This window comes from Dama dama, chromosome 20, assembly GCF_033118175.1.
Source record: "Dama dama isolate Ldn47 chromosome 20, ASM3311817v1, whole genome shotgun sequence".
NCBI lineage: Eukaryota > Metazoa > Chordata > Mammalia > Artiodactyla > Cervidae > Dama > Dama dama.
The window spans coordinates 19,799,609-19,820,822 of NC_083700.1; the positions used below are offsets into that span (position 1 = coordinate 19,799,609).

A 21,214-nucleotide genomic window follows, 5' to 3' on the forward strand; every position below is an offset into this window, starting at 1 on the left:
ATAGGTAGAAACTATCAGCGTGGATTTTTTTCACTCCAACATTCTTGCCTTGTTTATCTTGTTTGCCATGTTTATGTTTAACATTCTCCCTTGTACTTGCCTTGTTTATCAAGAAAATCAGAACAAGGTTTTGCTCAATATCAATGCTTGCCTTAGCCTCAATCTTCTCTCATAATTATCTCTATCCCTACCTTTCCATTATCTTGGTCTTTGTCCTTTACACTTGTTTACAAAATCCTAAAATCCTTTTGCAAGCAGAAAAGAATGTTTTAAAACATCCTCTATTCTCTTTTTAAGTATCAAAAAAGCTGAACCCAATTCTCCTATTAATTAAGTATTCTCCACTAAGAGGGATGCAGATCTAGGAGGTAATCCCAAATTTGCCAGCTTAGCATCTTAGGCTCTCTCCTACCTGTCCTCAGCTTGATGGTTTCTGTCTCCCTTTCCCTTTAACAGAAAGAACACAGTAATATGGATGCTCATTTCTAAGTTCCTTGGATTGTAAAAGTGCCTTTAAAGAGTAGATATCAATCACATTTTTAAAATAGCGCATCTTAGGTAAGCAAAATTCTGCACACTCAGATTTTTTTCTAATGCTGCCTTTGGGCAAGGAGAGCAGAACAGCAAAACATCTGATTCAACTAGTATCTCCACTTTTGTCATATGGCGAACTGGAGCCTCTATTTTTAAACACATGATTGACACTCATATGTCCAGGCTAGGTCAAATACAGTCTATCCTGTGGGCAGAAAGAGGAATCATGACTTCTGAGGTCCCTGCCAGCCCTGTGATTTGTCAAACAGAAAGGTAATTGTGTCTTTAGGTTAAGAAAAATAGCCAACAACCACCCCAAAGAGTCCCCAAAACTATAACCTGCAAAAGTCAATAAATGAAACAAGATAATACCCTTTCCCCTTCCTTCAGATGAGTCTAAAACCATTACTTAACTGAAGGTGCCTAAAGAGGAAAATAAAAATAAAACAAGCCGAGAGCAGAGAAGGAGGGGAGACTGGGTTTGGTGGTGATGAATCAGGGCTTTAGACCCGGAGGGTGTCTCCTTCCTAACTGTGCAATTAGAGACTCAATAAAAGGTTTGAGCACCTCCTGTCAGCTCACAGTCGCTGCCCCACATTCCACTTGCTCTCACTCGAGAACAAGGTAAGTATCACAGACTATCTGCTTGACCATATTTAGAATCTCAGTTGCTATTCTTGTAGGAGATTGTATGAGAATGTATGAGAATTTCAGAAGAAATACACTCTTAACTCTAGGTTGACGATTATTAATAATAAACTGAGAGCTCCAGACACCCAAATGCTTTCCTTGCCTCGGGAACTTCATAGATCATTTTCATTTTAAAAAACTATAAACTATTTGTATGACATAGGTATGAACACAATTTAATAAGACACAGGACTCAGATCTATATTAAAATGAAAATATAGGGTCATTTAAATGATGGGTAATGACTAAGGGGTCGAGACTCTGTTTTACCAGTGAGTTCATGGAGCCACATCTTCTTGGTAAAAATATGTTGCTTGGCCTGCATAAATGGAGGCTGATTTTCTGTGTTACTTCTCTTTCCTCTGGAAGTTTTTCCTAACTTAAAAGTTATACTTTCCTACAATGAGGAGCTAGATTGAGCCAAGGTGGGAGGAAAACAGGTGGCCAGTCTCAGATGATGCTGAAATGATTAGTACCACTCTGTTGGCTGCATTTGTACATTTTAGTACTTATATTTGAGTTCTGTTTCTACTCTCCATTTACAATAAAGCTTTCTCTGAACACGTGAGTGTCTCTATTTTCTGCAGGGTAGGGAGAAGTATCTCTTCTAATATTTATCTGTGCAAAAATCCTATCTCACCACATTACCTGGTACAAATTTTAAGAAAAAGAATAGAACAGGCAATGTCAGTGGAGCTGGGGGAGGGACAGAAGGAAGGGTTATCTGGTATCTCCTTCCTAAAGGACTTATCCTAGGAAGTGAGTTTTGTTTGTTCTTTCTCACAGTCTCCTGAGTTTGTAAAGATGCCTCAGCTCCTGAGAGACATCCTCTGTGTAATTGAGACTTTCCACAAGTACGCCAAGGAGGATGGTGATGCAGCGACACTGACCTGCAGAGAGCTGAAACAGCTCATCCAGAGCGAATTTGAGGACATTTTTCAGGTGAAGTGCTCATGGAGCTATGGAAATTCTTCTCCACTTGCCATTTTTCCAAAATACAAGCAAGATGGGCATAAGTGATCCCTCCCCATTTTACATTTGGTTACCAGCTCTCAGTACTCATTGACTTTTGAACAAATTTTTTTTCAGTCTCATTTCCCTACTCTGTGCAATTGCTTGGTCATTAATTCTAGGGGGAAATGAGGTTTTCATCAATGGGACTATTGCTTCTGTAAAGTAGGCATCTGAGAGGAGTCATGAGCTTAGATGCATCTAAATGCAACTCACAATTGATATGAATGCTCCTTCTTAATGATAGTTCTCTGATCAAAAATGGTAACCAGAATCAACAAATTCTTACTGTTTGTGGAGGGTCTTCCCAGGTGGTGCTAGAGGTAAAGAACCCACCTGCCAATGCAGGAGACACGAGGGATGTGGGTTCGATCCCTGGGTAAGAAAGATCCCCTGGAGTAGGAAATGGCACCTCACTCCAGTATTCTTGCCTGGAAAATTCCAAAGGAGCCTGGCTACAGTCCATGGCATTACAAATAATCAGACATGACTGAGCACACACACACACTCATTTGGAAGAAATTTCCCAAGTTCATGAGGAATAGAATCAAAAAAGAGGGTTCTTAGAAAACATGCAGATACTCAGGACACTTGGCCACATATAAACAGACTGATTTTTCACTGTGTTTTCATGCAGCCATGTGCCATCCATGCTGTGGAGAGAAACTTGAATCTTCTGAATGTTGACAGTAATGGCGCCATCAGCTTTGATGAATTTGTTCTTGCAATCTTCAGCTTTTTGAATTTCTGTTACCTTGACGTACAGTCATTACGAAACTCAGAACCAAGACAAGTGTCTAAACCAGAGGAGATGCCACACGATATGGGTCTTCAGGTGATGAATGGAACTGACCAGTGGACAGAAGGAACTTCACAAACTCAAGACAAAGTGGTGGTTCCTTTAGGAGCAGCAGCATCAGCTCATCTCAGCCTTAAAGAAGAGAGAGCAGTTGAACACAATAGGGTGGACCCACAGGGACATACCACAGCTCACAAACTACCAGTAGAAACGTCTGAACGCAGCGACTCTAAGAACCAACAACTGAAAGGAGATGAACAGTGCCAGAAAGTGGCCCAAGATGTATCAGCAACAGATGACAGTAGAACCCAACCTGAGACAAGCAAGCCAATGGCAGGATCAGAACAGATCAGCAGTCTCACAAAGGGGGACGGACAGGATAAGGAGATTCTCCAGAAGGGAGATACACTAGCCAGAAAACAAAGTGGCACTAAGGCAGGAGAATGGTTTGGAGAACAGGAAGGGAGCTTGGGAACCCTAAGTTCTCCACTGGAAGAAACCACACAGAGGCCATCTGAGGATCAAGAAGTTGCAGGAGAGAAGGGTGTTAAGGAACACCCTAAAGCACAAAAACCATCAGTACAGGGAAAAGATGAGCCGAGTTCAGAACATGTTGACCTGCCAAAACAAGCTGCTGCTCAGAAACCATTTCAGACACAGATATCAGCTGCTCCTGAGGATGACAGTAGAACAGCTGAGACTTCAGAACCACCCATACAAGAAAAAGAATATGAAACAAGGGACTTGTCAGTCCAAGGTGATAACAGAAATGTTTCAGAAACACCCATGGTTAGAGTTGAAAGGAAGGATGTAAGAGGTCCAGAGGTTCACCAAACCCCAGGGCAGAAACAAATTGAGGAAAAAACTCAGCCACCAGCTCTGGAAGAGCCAACAGAAGATAAGAAGTATCATGAACTCCAGGAATCATCGAAAGAAAAGAATGCTGGAGAAGATTCTGAGACACATGAGTTAAACTCAGAAGGAGGAGAACAGAAAGATTCTGAAATTGAAGGAGCCATCAGCCCAGGAGAAGAGGCAAGACATGCTGAGGAAGGCATAGCAGAAGCATTTGTGAACAGTAAAAATGCCCCTGAAGCAGAAGGGACACCAGGAACAAGAGAAAGAACATGGGAGTTGACACCATCTGAGAACCAATCTGGAGAAAAAAATAAGATGATCACCAAGATTCATGACAAGCTGGTCAAGGAAGATGATGGCTACCAGGGGGAAGGTCCTGAGCCAATGGCCACACAGAATGATGAGAGGTCTCCTGAGACCCCCAATAGCCTGAGTGCAGAGGATGGTGACAGAAACTCAGGGACAAGTGATCTGTTAGTGCAAGGGGATTCCCAAAGTGAAACAAACCCATTCAGAGGGTCTGTGCAAGGAAGTGACGGTAATAACCCAGAAACTCAGAAACACCTAGCACTGAGTGAGGAAAACAGAATTCAGGAGGCAGCAGTGCTGGCCGTCAGAGGAGAGGATGAGCAGTTCACGGAGGAACATGCACAAGAGCACAAGAGTCAGGGCTCAGGGACCAAAGGCCTAGGCCCAGCTGTGGAGCCCAGTGGGCACCCCGACACACAGGTGTTCACAGTGAGAGATGAAACCAGAAAGTTCCTGGAGCCAGAGATCCCAGGTGCCCCAAACGCAGGCTTCACTAACCAGCTTTCCGTAAGGCAACTCCCTACAAAGAAAGACAGTAGAAAAGAGCTAAAGGTCCAAGGCCCAAGTCCCAAAGAAGAGGAAGATGGAGCCCTAGAGGCCCAGGAGGATTTAGTAAAAAGTCTGGATGAGAACAGTGCAGTGTCCCAAAAGACACGCCCTGAAACAGAGGAACCTGCAACATTGGAGGAGGAGATTGAAAGCCCCCAACAGCTGGCAGGAGAACAAAATCTATCTACGAAAGAACAGGATCCTTCAGTCTCTGAGTCAGGGCTTGAAGAGACGATGCAGAGGGACCAAGAGCTCTGTTTGGTGGAGAGAGCTGCAGACCATTCCAGTCCCCTGTACGAGGCCCCGCAGGAGAGGATGCTGCAGCAAACACACATAACCCAAGGGGAGCATCAAAATCAAGCTCAGACGGCCGGTGTATCAAGCCCAGAGATCCGCAGAAGCCAGTCGAGTGCATCCCTCACCAATGACAGCTCAGACTGTCTTGTCTTTTTTATTGACAGACAAGCACTACGAAAGTACATCAGGGAGTTTCTGCCTGAGGAGGATCCTACTGGTGCACAGCAAATATCAGCTCCCCAGGCCTTGGAAGATAAGCAGGGTCGCCCTCAAAGAGAGGAACTAGAACCATAAAAGGAAGCAAGCACTCCAAAGCAATGAATCACTATCATCATCCCAGGAGAAGTTCCAAGGAACCTCATACATCTAAACATGCCCCAGACTTCTTCCCTCCCAGTCACTCTCAATGCTCATACTCACACATTCAGATGAAGATTAATAATCCCTTAAATCCCTTTCCTAAATTTCTGCTGATGTTGTTGTTTAGTCTCCAAGTCATGTCCAACTCTTTTGTGAACCCATGGACTGTCCTGCAAGGCTCCTCTGTCCATGCGATTTTCCAGGCAAGAATATTGCGGTGGGTTGCCATTTCCTCCTCCAAGAGATCTTCCTGACCCAGGGACTGAACCCAAGTCTCCTGCATTGGCAGATGGATTCTTTACCACTGTGCCACCAGGGAAGACCTTCTAAATTTCTACAAAAGAAAATAATAAAATATTCATCAGCAGAAGCTACCAGCAAAGAAATGTCATACCAAGCAAACATTGTACCACGTGAAGCTACTTCCAAGTGCAAAAACAAACTTTCTCATGAAACCATTTATCACAATTTACCTGTTTACTAAAAATAGAAAAATCTTTTCCAAATCTTTAATAAACATCAAGTTCTTCAATTGATTCACTGATTTTTTTTTAATATATTTATTTATTTATTTGATTGCATGAGGTCTTAGTTACAGCACATGGGATCTCGTTCCCTGACCAGGGTTTGAACCCGGGCCCCCTGCATTGGAAGCACAGAGTCTTAGCCACTGAACCACCAGGGAAGTCCCGATTCACTGATTTTTTTATAATGTGACAGTAGAAAGTATGAGGCTGTGTTACTGTCTTATAATCATAAATATCCTTAATTCATAGATGTATTATTGTGCATCATGACATTTCCTACATAAATTTCAAGTTTATCTAAAAATTTTATCCCTCAAAATAATCCTCTATCACCATAAATTAAAATAATTATGATTTCCTAACACCCAACTAAACTAGATTGCTGACTCTTTGCTAATGTCCAAGTGCAACTAAATCTATGCCATAGATTCATTCATTCATTTACTTATTGAGTAAATTCATTAAATTCTATTCCTCAACATATCCTTTTCATAGTTTCTGGCTCAAAAAAGCAATCAGAATAATTATGAAGAGAGAGAATACAAATCCAAAATATACTTGATTCTGTAAGATGTTCTTGTAACCAACCATGCACTAATTTTACAAAATGCTTATCCATATGGTTTTCTGAGGGCATTGTATTAAAATTAACAATTAAACAACCAGATGAGCAATATCTTTTGTTGGTTCATTTTTTTCTTTCATTCTCCACCTAGCCTTGGAGGCACTGATCAGAAACAAAAACAATCTTAGTGATTTCTGTTTTTTTAAATGACTAATTAAAGGATTATGCTCACAGAGCTTAGTAATGACCTAAGAAAGGGATAAAATAGTCATCATATAACACTTCCTGTGGCAATAATACCCCATCTCCATTGCATTCCATTCCTTCGAGGCTCAATTTTCTTGCATTTCAACTCATACTTCTTCAGGAATCTATAATTCCCCTAAACTTCTTCCCTTTCCAACATTTTCAGATCTTTTCATTCTATCTTCAAACATGAATGAATATCCCTACCTGAAAAAATATCCCTTAAATGAAAAACAGACTCAAGACAATTCAAAAAATGAAAAACGTATCCTAGAGCATAAAGAGCATAAATCAGCTCTTTGGGCAAGCAATGTGGCAATATACATTTGGGACCACGAAAATGACAAAGGTCGTGAATAATATATTAATCAAAGATGCTATACTGATGACCAATAAATAAATGAAATCTTCACTAGACTGCAAAAAAATGTAAACATAGTAGTTTTTAGCTTATCAAATTAGTATAGGTTGTTTGTCTGTTTATTTATTTGTTTTTAATAGCCACACAGTGAAACAGAGTTTGGGGAAACAGAAACTCTGAAATACAGCTGATAGATGTATAAATAAGTACAACATTTCCAGAAAGAAATTCAATAATATGCATAAAATATTTTAAATATGTCTCAGATGGCATTGTAAGGAAATAATCAGACAGGTCAATAAAAATTTATCTACAAAGATATGTCATAGTATATTTTGTATGTGTGTGTTTAGTCGCTCAGTCATGTCTAACTCGTCACAACCCCAGCCCAATAGGCTTTTCTGTCCATGGAATTTTTCAGGCAAGAATACTGGAGCAAGTTGCTATTTCCTACTCCCAGGTATCTCCCCAACCTAGGGATCGAACCTGCACCTGTTATAACTCCTGCATTGGCAGGAGGATTCTTTACCTCTGCACCACCTATAGCAAAAACCAGAAATAACTTAAATATCCATCATTAGAAGGATGATAAATTAACTTATGGTTACTAGACACTGTGGAATGCCAAAAACCATTAATAATTATGAGGTAACATATTATTTAATTAAATGAGGATGGATTCATAAGATATCAAACTTTCAATGATTATAAAATAGTAGATAATGATTCCATTCAAAGATTAATAAATGAGCATGAGACAAATATTTTAACAGTAGTTATCTCTAAGTAGTACAACTAAAAACAATGTTTATTTTCTGTTTTGACATTTTCTTCATTTTCCAAGCTTTTTATAATGAAAATACACTACATTTGCAATCAGAAAAATAAGATGGTCAATTATTAATCTTTAATTATTAAACCTATTATTTTTATTATTTTTCTTTTTTTCTTTTTTCTTTTTTTAAGCCTCAAAAAAAATTTTTTAATAGAAAAAAATTTCCTCACAAAGATGTTCACAACACTGTTGTTTACAATAATAAAAAGTGGAGAAAATCAAATTTCTAATAATAGGGGGGTAGGTTATATAAATTACTAAATATCCCCTTGATGGTTATTATATAGTCTCTAAAATGTGCATTTATGAAGCATCTGAATTCATACAGAAAACTCCTCACGTGGAAAAACATGACAACATCTATGCTTTCAGTATAATATCAACTATATTTAAAGATAGTTATATAAGATGGAGAGGAAATATATCTAGATATCTACAATTCTCATCTCTTTCTGACAGTTATAATTTATTTTCTTCCCTTCTTTCTAAATTTCTCTGTTTTTGAATGTTTTATGTACTAGCATATTTTATTTATTTTCCTAATTGAAAAAATCAAAAAAATAATAACATCTTTTTAAACATCCTCTTTTTATGCTAGCAACCACCCATTTACCTCTCACTATTTCTGACCTCCATTCTATTCCTAACACAGGGCAATTTTTTTTTCCACCATCCTACCTCCTTTGAAGATGATATTGCTCTTCACCCAACAAGCCTAAAGACCTCTAACCTCCACATTTTTGGCAGTTGACACTGATGATTGTCCCCGCTGAAATGCTCGTTTCACTGGTCCTTCCTTCCTCTCTTGAGGGTCTTTCTCATTCAGATTGCAGATTCTTTATAGACATAAGATATTTCTATTACTGGACTTTCTCCCTCTAAGAACATATCCTTGACCCAAGTTACTATTATCTCTTACACACTGATAAGTCTCAGTTCACCACGTTCAGATGTGACTGCACTCCAACCCAATCTATGCAAGTGCTCACAATATATAATCCTTGAGATTGCCAATCACTCCCCAAAAACCTGGCTTGTCTTCCAGGCAGTATACTTCCACTACAGTATCTCAATAGAGTCTTCCTTAAACCCTGGTGAATGGAACAGGCATGGGCCCTGCCCTCATGAAAGATACAGTCTTGCATAATACAACTAAATTATAAAGTCCTGCAAAGAATTATTCAAAGGCAAGGTGTCTAAGTGAAGTAAGTCAGACAGAGAAAGATGAATATCATGTGATATCACTTATATATGGAATCTAAAAAAAAAAAACTGATACAGATGAATTTACTTACAAAACAGAATAGACTCACAGATGTAGAAAACAAATTTATGGTTACCAATGAGGAAAGAGGGGAAGGATAAATTTGGAATTTGGGATTAAGATACACACTATATATATATATATATATATATATATATATATATATATATATATATATAAAATAGATAAACAACAAGGAACTACTGTATAGCACAGGGAACTATGTTCAGTATCTTATAATAACCTATAACGGAAAAAATATGAAAAAGAATATATGTGTAACTGAATCACTTTCTGTACACCTTAAACATTGTGAATCAACTATACTTCAATAAGATTAATTAACTATAATTGGGCTCCCCTGGTAGCTCAGATGGCAAGGAGTCTGCCTGCAGTGCAGGAGAGCTGGGTTTATCTCTGGGTTGGGAAGATCCCCTGGAGAAGGGACGGCTACCCACTCCAGTATTCTTTCCTGGAGAATTCCATGAATAGAGAAGCCTGGCAGGCTGTAGCAAGGCTACAATTAATTAATGTAAAAGCTAATTTTTAAAATCAAAGGCAAGGTGCTGGTCATATTATTATTTCTATTTCCATGCCTCTGCTGTTGTGGTTTACCTTTCCTGAAACACATGTTCATTTTCTCTCTACTCCTCAGTCATACCTGTCCTTAAAATCCTAGACTAAACCTTACCTCTACCACTGATCCTTTAACTACTGTATCACTCATGGCCTGCAAGACCCAGATTAATATTTTAATACTTCCTGGCTAATATTATTAATTGTTCTCTGAGTATTACTTCCCTAACTAAATAAATTATTATAAGTCACTGAAGATAAAGAAGAATTCTTATGCTCTAATACTCCACGTGTCCTTGGACAAGATATTCAATCTCTTGACCTTAGTATTTGCCTGTGTAAGATGTCATTATGCCAACTCACAGAGATGTTGTAAGGAATGTTTTTTTAAAAAGAGCAGAATTTTGTCAATAAGTAGCAAACAACCTAATTTCTTTTCTAAAAAATGGTGCAAAATGTAAACAGTTACTTCAGAAAAGAAGATAACAAAAAAGTCAGTGAAAAGGTACTGAATCTCATTAGAGTACCAGGTAAGTGAAGGTTAAACCATAGTGAAAACCACTCACACATGCCAATGTTTGAGATTAAAAAGTGATGATATCAAGTGCATGCAGAAAGAAAGAGTAACTAGAATTCTCACATTGGTAGCAGGAGCATAAATAAATATGACAATCATTTTGGAGAACTGTAGGGCAATACTGACTAAAGCTAAACATATGCAAACCCCCTGGCCAAGTAATTCCATCCCAAGTATACAACTGAACAGAAAAGTAACCAAAAGGCAAATTCAAAAGTATTCACAGTGGCATTATTTGTAACAGCCCCAAAGAGAAGATAAACCAAAGATCCACCAACTAAGAATGAAACAGTAATTTGCACTATATTCACATAAAGGACTATTACACAGCAAGAACATGAAAAGAACTACAGCCAGTAATGTGCAACATAGTGACTATAGTTAATAATACAGTATTGTACATTTGAAAGTTGCTTAGATAGTGTATCTTAAAAATTCGCATTACAAGAAAAAAATTTTGTAATTATGTGTGGTGATGGGACTTATGGTGATCAGTTCAGTTCAGTTCAGTCGCCCAGTCATGTCCAACTCTTTGCGACCCCATAAACTGCAGCTTGCCAGGCCCACCTATCCATCACCAACTCCCAGAGTCCACCCAAACCCGTGTTCCACTGAGTCGGTGATGCCATCCAACCACCTCATCCTCTGCCGTCCCCTTTTCCTCCTGCCCCCAATCCCTCCCAGTAGCACGGTCTTTTCCAATGAGTCAGCTCTTCACATCAGGTGGCCAAAGGATTGGAGTTTCAGCTTTAGCATCAGTCCTTTCAGTCCTGAACACCCAGGACTGATCTCCTTTAGGATGGACTGGTTGGATCTCCTTGCAGTCCAAGGGACTCTCAAGAGTCTTCTCCAACACCACAGTTCAAAAGCATCAAATTTTTGGCGCTCAGCCTTCTTTATAGTCCAACTCTCACATCCATACATGACCACTGGAAAAACCATAGCCTTGACCAGACAGACGGACCTTTGTTGGCAAAGTAATGTCTCTGCTTTTCAATATGCTGTCTAGGTTGGTCATAACACTCCTTCTAAGGAGTAAGCGTCTTTTAATTTCATGGCTGCAATCACCATCTGCAGTGATTTTGGAGCCCCCCAAAATTAAATCTGACACTGTTTCCACCGTTTCCCCATCTATTTGTTATGAAGTGATGGGACCGGATGCCATGACCTTAGTTTTCTGAATGTTGAGCTTTAAGCCAACTTTTTCACTCTCCTCTTTCACTTTCATCAAGAGGCTCTTTAGTTCTTCTTCACTTTCTGCCATAAGGGTGGTGTCATCTGCATATCTGAGGTTATTGATATTTCTCCTAGCAATCTGGATTCCAGTTTGTGCTTCCTCCAGCCCAGCATTTGTCATGATATACTCTGCATATAAGTTAAATAAGCAGGGTGACAATATACAGCCTTGACGTATTCCTTTCCCTCTTTGGAACCAGTCTGTTGTTCCATATCCAGTTCTGACTGTTGCTTCCTGACCTGCATAGAAGTTTCTCAAGAGGCAAGTCATTTTACAATATACAAATATCAAGTCATTATGTTGTATACATGAAGCTAATACAATGCTATGTATCAATTATAGCTCAACAACGAAAAATTATTGCAACAGCATGGAATTTCTTAAGTTTGGTAATTTTTAATATATATATTTTATTGAAGTATAGTTGATTAACAATGTTTCAAGTGTACAGCAAAGTGAGTCAGTTACACATACACACATATATTATTTTTCAGATTATTTTCCATTATAGGTTACTACAAGTTATTGAATACAATCCCCCGTACTATACAGTAAGTCCATGTTGCTTGCTGTGTATCTATTTTACATTTAGTAGTATTTATCTGTTAATCCCATACTCCTAATTTATCTCTACCCACTCTTTCCCCTTTGGTAGCCATAAGGTTGCTTTCTATGTTAGTAAGTCTATTTCTGTTTTATAAATAAGTTCCCTTGTATCATTACTTTAGATTCCACATATAAGTGCATATCATATGCTATTTATCTTTTTCTGTGGGACTTACTTCACTCAGTATGATCTCTAGGTTTATTCATGTTGCTGCAAATCACATTATTTCGTTCTTTTTTATGGTTAAGTAATATTCCATTATGTATATATTGTACCACATCTTCTTTATCCATTCATCTGTCCATGGACATCTATGTTGCTTCCATGTTTTGGCTATTTTAAATAGTGCTGCAATGAACATTGGGATGCATGTATTTTTTTGAATTAGTTTTGGTCTTTTTCTGAATATATGCCCAGGAATGGGGTTGCTTGATCACATGTCACTCTATTTTCAGTTTTTAAAGGAACCTCCATATGGTTCTCCATAGTGGCTACACCAATTATCTTCCCACCAATAGTGTAGGAGGATTCCCAAGCATAGAAGAATTTTATGAGCATGATGTCAAGTAAAATAAGGCCAGACACAAAAAAATTTATACTAAATGACTGTATTTACATAAAGCTCAAATAGTAGGAAAACTAATCTAAGGTATTAGAAGTCAGGATAATGGTACTACTAGAGAGGAGGGAGGGGTTGAATATGGGCAAGAGAGTGACTTCTAGGGCACTGTGTGTGCTCTATCACTCAGTTGTGTCCAACTCTTTGTGGCCCCATGGCTGTAACCCACAAGGCTCATCTGTCCATGGAACTTTATCATCAAGAATACTGGAGTGATTGCCACTTCCTACTCCAGTCTAAGGCATTGGTTATGCTCTATTTCTTGATTTGGGTGGTGGTTACATGGGAGTGTCTACTTGTGATAATTCAAGTACACACTTATGACTTAGATGTTATACTTCAGTGAGAAGGTTTGTTTGAAAAGCATAAATGGAATAATATGCATGAAAGTGCCAAGCTAACCACCTGCCATTAATAAGTACTCAATACATATGTATTATTTACTATTTGTCATTGGACTCACAGTAGTCCAAATCCATAGGAGGCACTTTGTCCATCTATCAAGTCTACAATTAATCACCTACTGAACTATGTATATCAAATCCCTAATGACTATACAGTGGAAATGAGAAATAGATTTAAGGGGATAGATCTGATAGACAGAGTACCTGATGAACTATGGACGGAGGCTTGTGACACTGTACAGGAAACAGGGATCAAGATCATCCCCATGGAAAAGAAATGCAAAAAAGGCAAAATGGTTGTCTGAAGAGGCCTTACAAATAGCTGTGAAAAGAAGAGAAGCGAAAAGCAAAGGAGAAAAGGAAAGATAGACCCATTTGAATGCAGAGTTCCAAAGAATAGCAAGGAGAGATAAGAAAGCCTTCCTCAGCGATCAATGCAAAGAAATAGAGGAAAACAACAGAATGGGAGAGACTAGAGATCTCTTCAAGAAAATTAGAGATACCAAGGGAACATTTCATGCAAAGATGGGTTAAATAAAGGACAGAAATGGTATGGACCTAACAGAAGCAGAAGATATTAAGAAGAGGTGGCAAGAGTACACAGAAGAACTGTACAAAAAAGATCTTCATGACCTACATAATCATGATGGTGTGATCACTCACCTAGAGCCAGACATCCTGGAATGTGAAGTCAGGTGGGCCTTAGAAAGCATGACAAAGCTAGTGGAGGTGATGGAATTCCAGTTGAGCTATTTCAAATCTTTAAAGATGATGCTGTGAAAGTGCTACACGCAATATGCCAGCAAATTTGGAAAACTCAGCAGTGGCCACAGGACTGGAAAGGGTCAGTTTTCATTCCAACCCCAAAGAAAGGCAATCCCAAAGAATGCTCAAACTACTGCACAATTGCACTCATCTCACATGCTAGTAAAGTAATGCTCAAAATTCTCCAAGCCAGGCTTCAGCAATACATGAACCGTGAACTTCCAGATGTTCAAGCTGGTTTTGGAAAAGGCAGAGGAACCAGAGATCAAATTGCCAACATCCATTGGATCATCAAAAAAGCAAGAGAGTTCCAGAAAAACATCTATTTCTGCTTTATTGATGATGCCAAAGTCTTTGACATATGTGGATCACAATAAACTGTGGAAAATTCTGAAAGAGATGGGTATACCAGACCACGTGACCTGCTTCTTGAGAAACCTATATGCAGGTCAGGAAGCAACAGTTAGAACTGGACATGGAACAACAAACTGGTTCCAAATAGGAAAAGGAGTATGTCAAGGCTGTAAATTGTCACCCTGCTTATTTAACTCATATGCAGAGTACATCATGAGAAACACTGGGCTGGAAGATGCACAAGCTGGAATCAAGATTGCCAGGAGAAATATCAATAACCTCAGATATACAGATGACACCACCCTTATGGCAGAAATTGAAGAAGAACTAAAGAGCCTCTCGGTGAAAGTCAAAGAGGAGAGTGAAAAAGTTGGCTTAAAGCTCAACATTCAGAAAACTAAGGTCATGGCATCCGGTCCCATCACTTCATGGCAAATAGATGGGGAAACAGTGGAAACAGTGTCAGACTTAATTTTGGGGGGCTCCAAAATCACTGCAGATGGTGATTGCAGCCATGAAATTAAAAGACGCTTGCTCTTTGGAAGGAGTGTTATGACCAACCTAGACAGCATATTGAAAAGCAGAGACATTACTTTGCCAACAAAGGTCCGTCTGTCTGGTCAAGGCTATGGTTTTTCCAGTGGTCATGTATGGATGTGAGAGTTGGACTATAAAGAAATCTGAGCACTGAAGAATTGATGCTTTTGAACTGTGGTGTTGGAGAAGACTCTTGAGAATCCCTTGGACTGCAAGGAGATCCAACCAGTCATTCCTAAAGGAGATCAGTCCTGGGTGTTCATTGGATGGACTGATGCTGAAGCTGAAACTTCAGTACTTTGGCCACCTCATGCAAAGAGTTGACTCATTGGAAAAGACCCTGATGCTGGGAAAGATTGAGGGCAGGAGAAGGGGACGACAGAGCATGCGATGGCTGGATGGCATCACCGACTCGATGGACATGAGTTTGAGTAAACTCCGGGAGTTTGTGATGGACAGGGAGGCCTCGCGTGCTGCGATTCATGGGGTCGCAAAGAGTCGGACACGACTGAGTGACTGAACTGAACTGAACTATGTATATAGGGTACAGAATGATGCACAAAACAGACATAATTCTTGACCTCAGAGAGTGTAGAGTCTGATAGAGGAAGAGAGTCATTTTAAAAATTAACACAAAACAATGCATAATTACAAACTGCAATGAGTGCTATAAGAAAAAATCAATAGGGAGAACTAATTTAAATTGAGGAGTCTCTGAGAGAGTGGCATATCTTCGTGACTGATTACTGAATCCTAAGACAGCAAGTCTTCTCCACAAAGCACTTGAAAATGTGTCTATACCAATCAAGGCACATTACTCCTACTAGTTATTATGGGAAAGGTCAATAAAAATCCACACTTCTTCCTCAAAATGCCGGGAAAGAAGTATCTAAGAAGTGAGGAAAGTGAAAGTGAAAGTAGCTTAGTTGTGTCCAACCCTTTGTGACCCCATGGACTATACAGTCCATGGAATTCTCCAGGCCAGAATACTGAAGTGGGTAGCCTTTCCCTTCTCCAGGTGATATTACCAACTCAGGGTTCGAACCCAGGTCTCTCACATTGCAGGATGATTCTCTGCCAGCTGAACCACAAGGGAAGCCCAAGAATACTGGAGAGGGTAGCCTATCCCTTCTCCAGCGGATCTTCCTGACCCAGGAATCAAACTGGGGTCTCCTGCATTGCAGGCAGATTCTTTACCAACTGAGCTATCAGGGAAGCTCAAGAAGTGAGGAAATGAAGGATAAAGGCAGAAAGGCATATGGTTAAGAACATGGACTCAGGAGTCAGACTGTGTCCAGGTAACAGTCAACCCTAGGTCTGCCACTTACTTACAGTGTGTTCTTGGGCAAGTGGCTTAACCTCTCCATGCCTCTGTTTATGCCTCTGTTAAAAATGTTGCATAGCAACTTCCTTGGTGGTTCCAAAGTTAAGACTATGGGCTCCCAACACAGGGGGCCTGGGTCCAATCTCTGGTCAGGGAACTGGATCCCACGTGCCATAACTGAGAGTTGGCATGCTGGAACTAAAGATCCCACATGCTGCAATCAAGACCTGGTGCAGCCAAATAAATTTTTTTTAAGTTGCATAAAATCTCAGGAAGTTCACTAACTAGTCATGCATACGGGTTAGGAACTCCTTTCTAGAGATTCCTTACCCTCAGACAAAGAGGTCAGCTCATAGTCTGTAGAAAGGCTGAGTGAGACCCAGCAAAAAATGATTACTTTTCCAAGGTCACTTAGCTTCTGTTAGGAAAGGCAGTCTTGAGCATGCAGTCTTCCAACCTCCACTCAGCTACACAAGAACAGACCTTGGGCCTTGAAACACTTCATTACCAAGAGATAAAGAGCCCATGAGCCTGTGCTGGACTTATTACCCTGTATGGGACCATCTTCCCCTGTTTCAGACTCAACGCATACTCCTTGGTTCTACTTAAGTATGTTCATCATATGATATCTGGCCCACTGCTATATCTGTCCCCTGCAAGGACAGATACAAGGTCCTTCATTCTGTGGCACAGGAGTGCATGTGGACCAAGGCCCTATGTCACTTGTCACTGGCTTCCTGACTTCCCACCCTGAGCTCCTTCCAAATCTCTGATTTTGTCTCCCTAGGCATAGAATCCTGCCTCCTGAGAAATGTGTATGCAGGTCAAGAATAAGAGAACTGGACATGGAACAACAGACTGGTTACAAATTGGGAAAGGAGTACGTCGAGGCTGTATATTGTCACCCTGCTTATTTAACTTACATGCAGAGTACCTCATGAGAAATGCCAGGCTGGATGAAGCACAAGCTGGAATCAAGACTGCCGGGAGAAATATCAATAACCTCAGATATGCAGATGACGCCACCCTTACAGCAGAAAGCAAAGAACTAAAGAGCCTCTTGATGAAAGTAAAAGTGGAGAGTGAAAAAGTTGGCTTAAAACAACATTCAGAAACCTAAGATCATGGCATGCCGTAGTCCCATCACTTCATGGCAAATAGATAGGGAACCAATGGAAACAGTGAGAGACTTTACTTCAGGGGGCCAAAATCACTGCAGATGGTAACTGTAGCCATGAAATTGAAAGATGCTTGCTCCTTGGAAGAAAAGCTATGACCAACCTAGACAGCATATTATAAAGCAGAGACAATACTTTGCCAACAAAGGTTCATCTAGTCAAGGCTATGGTTTTTCTAGTAGTCATGTATGGATGTGAGAGTTGGACTATAAAGAAAGCTGAGCACCAAAGAACTGATGCTTTGGAACTGTAATGTTGGACAAGACTCTTGAGAGTCCCTTGGACTGCAAGGAGATCAAACCAGTCAATCTTAAAAGAAAATCAGTCCTGAATATTTATTGAAAGGACTGATGCTGAAGCTGAAACTACAATACTTTGGCCACCTGATGTGAAGAACTGACTCATTGGGAAAGACCCTAATGCTGGGAAAGATTGAAGGCAGGAGGAGAAGGGGACGACAGAGGATGAGATAGTTGGATGGCATCACTGACTCGACAGACATGAGTTTGAGCAAGCTCTGGGAGTTGGTAAAGGACAGGGAAACCTGGTGTGCTGCAGTCCATGGGGTCTCAAAGAGTCAGACACAACTGAGAGACTGAACTGATGAGGCACAGAATATATCAACTTACTTCATTGTTAAATGCCTGGGAGACCATTCAGGTCTGAACCCATAAATCTAAATGGTACACAAATCAAAACACAGAGTAACCTAAAGATTCAGCACCACCCCAGGACACACCATGCTGAGTCATGACTGCACCTAGGTGCTGCCAGGAACTGAGGATCCACTGAAGGTGCCCAAGCCTTGAATAGTGGTCCGGAACAAAGCCTTCAATAGGGAAGAAGAGCCAGTTCCCCAAAACCAGTCAGAATCACCTTGTAATTAAATCTAATACCCATTCTACTTGTCCCACTGATCCACATGAAAGTGCACACTGCTTTCAGTAATCCTGACACTGATGACAGACTGCAGTAGCTCAAGAATTCTACTAATTAAGAGAAAAGTGCCCTTATAGACCATCTCCCTGTAGAGATGTGTGGTCTTTATCCAGATGAGAATATGGCTTTGGCACCATGTTTTATTGTAACATCATCCTGCCTGACACCTGCCCTCTGGTTTATAGAACAGAAAGCTCCACCATTCTTAGCACTGCCAAGAACCAGCATGCTGGTCTCATCCAGGACACTCCTGCCAGGAATGATGTCGACAGATGACTGTGTTATTATTGTTCAGTCACTCGGTCGTGTCTGACTCTTTGCAACCCCATGGACTGAAGCATGACAGGCTTCCCTGTCCTTCACTATCTCCCAGAGTTTGCTCAAACTCATGTGCATTGAGTCAATGATTTCATCTAACCATCTCATTCTCTGTTGCCTCCTTCTCCTCCTGCCCTCAATCTTTCCCAGCATCAGAATCTTTTACAATGAATTGGCTCTTCACATCAGGTAGCCAAAGTATTGGAGCTTCAGCTTCAACATCAGTCCTTCCAATGAATATTCAGGGTTCATTTCCTTTAAGATGGACTGATTGGATCTCCTTACAGCCCAAGGGACTCTCAAGAGTCTTCTCCAGCACTACAGTTCAAAAGCATCAATTCTTCAGTGCTCAGCCTTCTTTATGGTCAGATGTGTAAGAAGCACTAATTCCCACTCCTCAATTAGCACAAATTCTACCCTTGGCCTGAGCTAAATCCCAAGAAGGGCATATAAGGAGACCACATTCATCTATGCTTCAGAATTGCCCTCACTGAGTTATGTTTTAAAGTCACACGTCCAATTTTTTAATACCCATCAAATAACAACTCCCACTCACAGCCTCAGTTTTGGTCAAAACTGCAAGAAACAGACAAGTGAAAAAAAAAATCACTGCTTTGGCTGTTAAAACACAGTTGAGAGTTTTTTCCATTTCATCATGAAGGGAATACCTTTATAAAGTCCCACATGAGATGTATTTTTTTCAGAATTTAAACCTAAGAAATGCTTTATTTTCTCATAAAATGAATGACAGTTTTTGACAGTGGATGACAGTTTACAATCATGAGGACCATATTTTGGAACTGACACCAGAAAGCCTCAAGTATAATAACAGCAATTGCACTGTTGGTGTCTTTGAATTCTTCTTTTTCCTTAGTTATAATTTTCTACTTTAAAAAATTACTAGTTTATTCTTTATGTGTTTTATTACAAATAGCTTTAAATCTATCTGAAGAGGCTATACATAAATAAATACACTTAAAAGGAAAGAATAATTTTCTCTCAAAGATTATAAATAGAGAAAAAAGACATACTCTGGTTTATATACAGTGATATATATTTCCAATTTTACAACCGCTCAGTAACAGGACTATGTTTATCAAAACTTAAATTAGGATGGAGGAAGGAAGATCCAAGAACACTGAGACATCAGTCAGAGATGTCACACTGCTTCCAGCAGGAGCCTGAATTTCACATAAAGGACCCAAATGCAACTTCCAATAGCCAAATCCAGTCTGTTCTTAGGGTCAGTTTAACCCCACCAGGAGTTGCAATCCTGATCAGTCAGTCAATAAGCAGTTGTTAACTACACACCATGGCTCTACACTCAGCAACTTTCCATCCTTTTGTGAAACAAAAGAGTATGGAAAAACAAATGAATAATTAGTGATGGAATTCAACACCATTTCAAGTGTTGAGTTATTAAGAACAACAAAATTTGACTTCCACACCCAAGAAGCTGACAATATAATTCAGGAGATAAGATGTGCTCAGGAAACAGCTAGAAAATATGCAGTGATGAAGGTCCAGATAAGGCATCATCATTCAATTTTTGCCAAGTGCCTCAGCACAGGCCTGGCTACACACAACACAGACAATTGGTATAGACATTACTGACAAGGGCAAGATTATGATACTTAAAAGCACTATCATAGTTAGAGTTGCGTCGTGTAATCAGAAACCCCTAGCCATATTTTTTCTATTTAACCCCAAATTTTTAGAACTCACATAGCACTGGTTTTTACATAATAATGTCTTTAATAAGAGGGAAAAAAGAATCACTAATTTATTCATTCAATAAATATCTGCTGCATGTGTCTACAACCTAGTAGGCACTTTCTAGGTGTTGGGAATAGAGCAATGAACAAAACAGACCAAGTCATGCCCTCACGGAACCTATATTCTAGGCAGAAAAATAGAAAATAAATAAGCAACTATATAGTATGTTAGACGGAATCAGTGTGAGGGAGAGTAGAAAGCCGAGTGAGGGAGTGGGCAGGAAAAATGAATGTGTTGTCATAAGCAGGGTGTGGTGGGGTGGGAGTTGCAGGAGGTGAGGAAGAGAACCAGGCTATGGCCACTAGGGGAAGAGAATTCCAGTGGAGGGAACAGTGCGTGCTAAGGCCCTGAGATGGGCTTGCCTAGTGTATTCAAGGATCAACAAAGAAGGCAATGTGGCAGGAAGAGGGAGCAATACTAGACACGGTGGAAGATGAGGCCAAAGGCAGTGCAGCCTCAATCAATCATATCACCAGAGAATGGTCCCAGGGAAAAAATGGAGTTCAGGCAGAAGGAAAGTCAGCTCATGCTCTCAGGTCAAAGGGAGCACCATGAACAAAGGCTGGGAGGCAGGGAAGAGCGCAGGGAGCATGTGTAGCCCTGAGAGCCTTGTGTGTGAAGTCAGTCAGACTCCAGATGTGATGCGTGAAGTATATAGCTAGTGGTAAGCTGCTGTATAGGGCAAGGAACTCAGCTTGGTGCTCTGCGATGACCTAAAGGGGTGGGATGGAGAGGGTGGGAGGGAAGCTCAAGAGGGAGGGAATATATGTATACATACAGCTTCCCTGGTGGCTCAGA

At 40.2% G+C, this 21,214-nt stretch overlaps 1 protein-coding gene, 1 long non-coding RNA gene and 1 other non-coding gene across 3 annotated transcripts in view; 1 reads left to right on the forward strand and 2 right to left on the reverse strand.

Annotated features, from left to right (window-relative positions):
* The first annotated feature begins 1,764 nt into the window (after window positions 1–1,764).
* On the forward strand, window positions 1,765–5,341 carry TCHHL1 (trichohyalin like 1). Its single transcript, XM_061120799.1, has 2 exons — window positions 1,765–2,166; window positions 2,873–5,341. Exons 1-2 carry the CDS (start codon window positions 2,029–2,031, stop codon window positions 5,339–5,341), a joined length of 2,607 nt encoding a protein of 868 aa, XP_060976782.1. The 5' UTR covers window positions 1,765–2,028.
* Window positions 5,342–5,497: 156 nt separating this feature from the next.
* Window positions 5,498–21,214, reverse strand: part of LOC133040709 (uncharacterized) — a 54,438-nt gene continuing 38,721 nt past the window's right edge. The window contains exon 3 of the long non-coding RNA XR_009689029.1: window positions 5,498–5,741. This is a non-coding gene — a long non-coding RNA (uncharacterized LOC133040709). The remainder of the gene's footprint in view (window positions 5,742–21,214) is intronic.
* Window positions 6,020–6,092, reverse strand: TRNAG-UCC (transfer RNA glycine (anticodon UCC)). Its single transcript has one exon. It is a non-coding gene; the product is annotated as a tRNA-Gly (tRNA).

Excerpts from the sequence above, each read along its gene's own strand:
- TCHHL1 (XM_061120799.1), top strand. The coding sequence starts at position 2,029 with ATGCCTCAGCTCCTGAGAGACATCCTCTGTGTAATTGAGACTTTCCAC. Across the intron at positions 2,167-2,872 it reads AATTTGAGGACATTTTTCAG|CCATGTGCCATCCATGCTGT; the intron begins GTGAAGTGCTCA and ends GTTTTCATGCAG.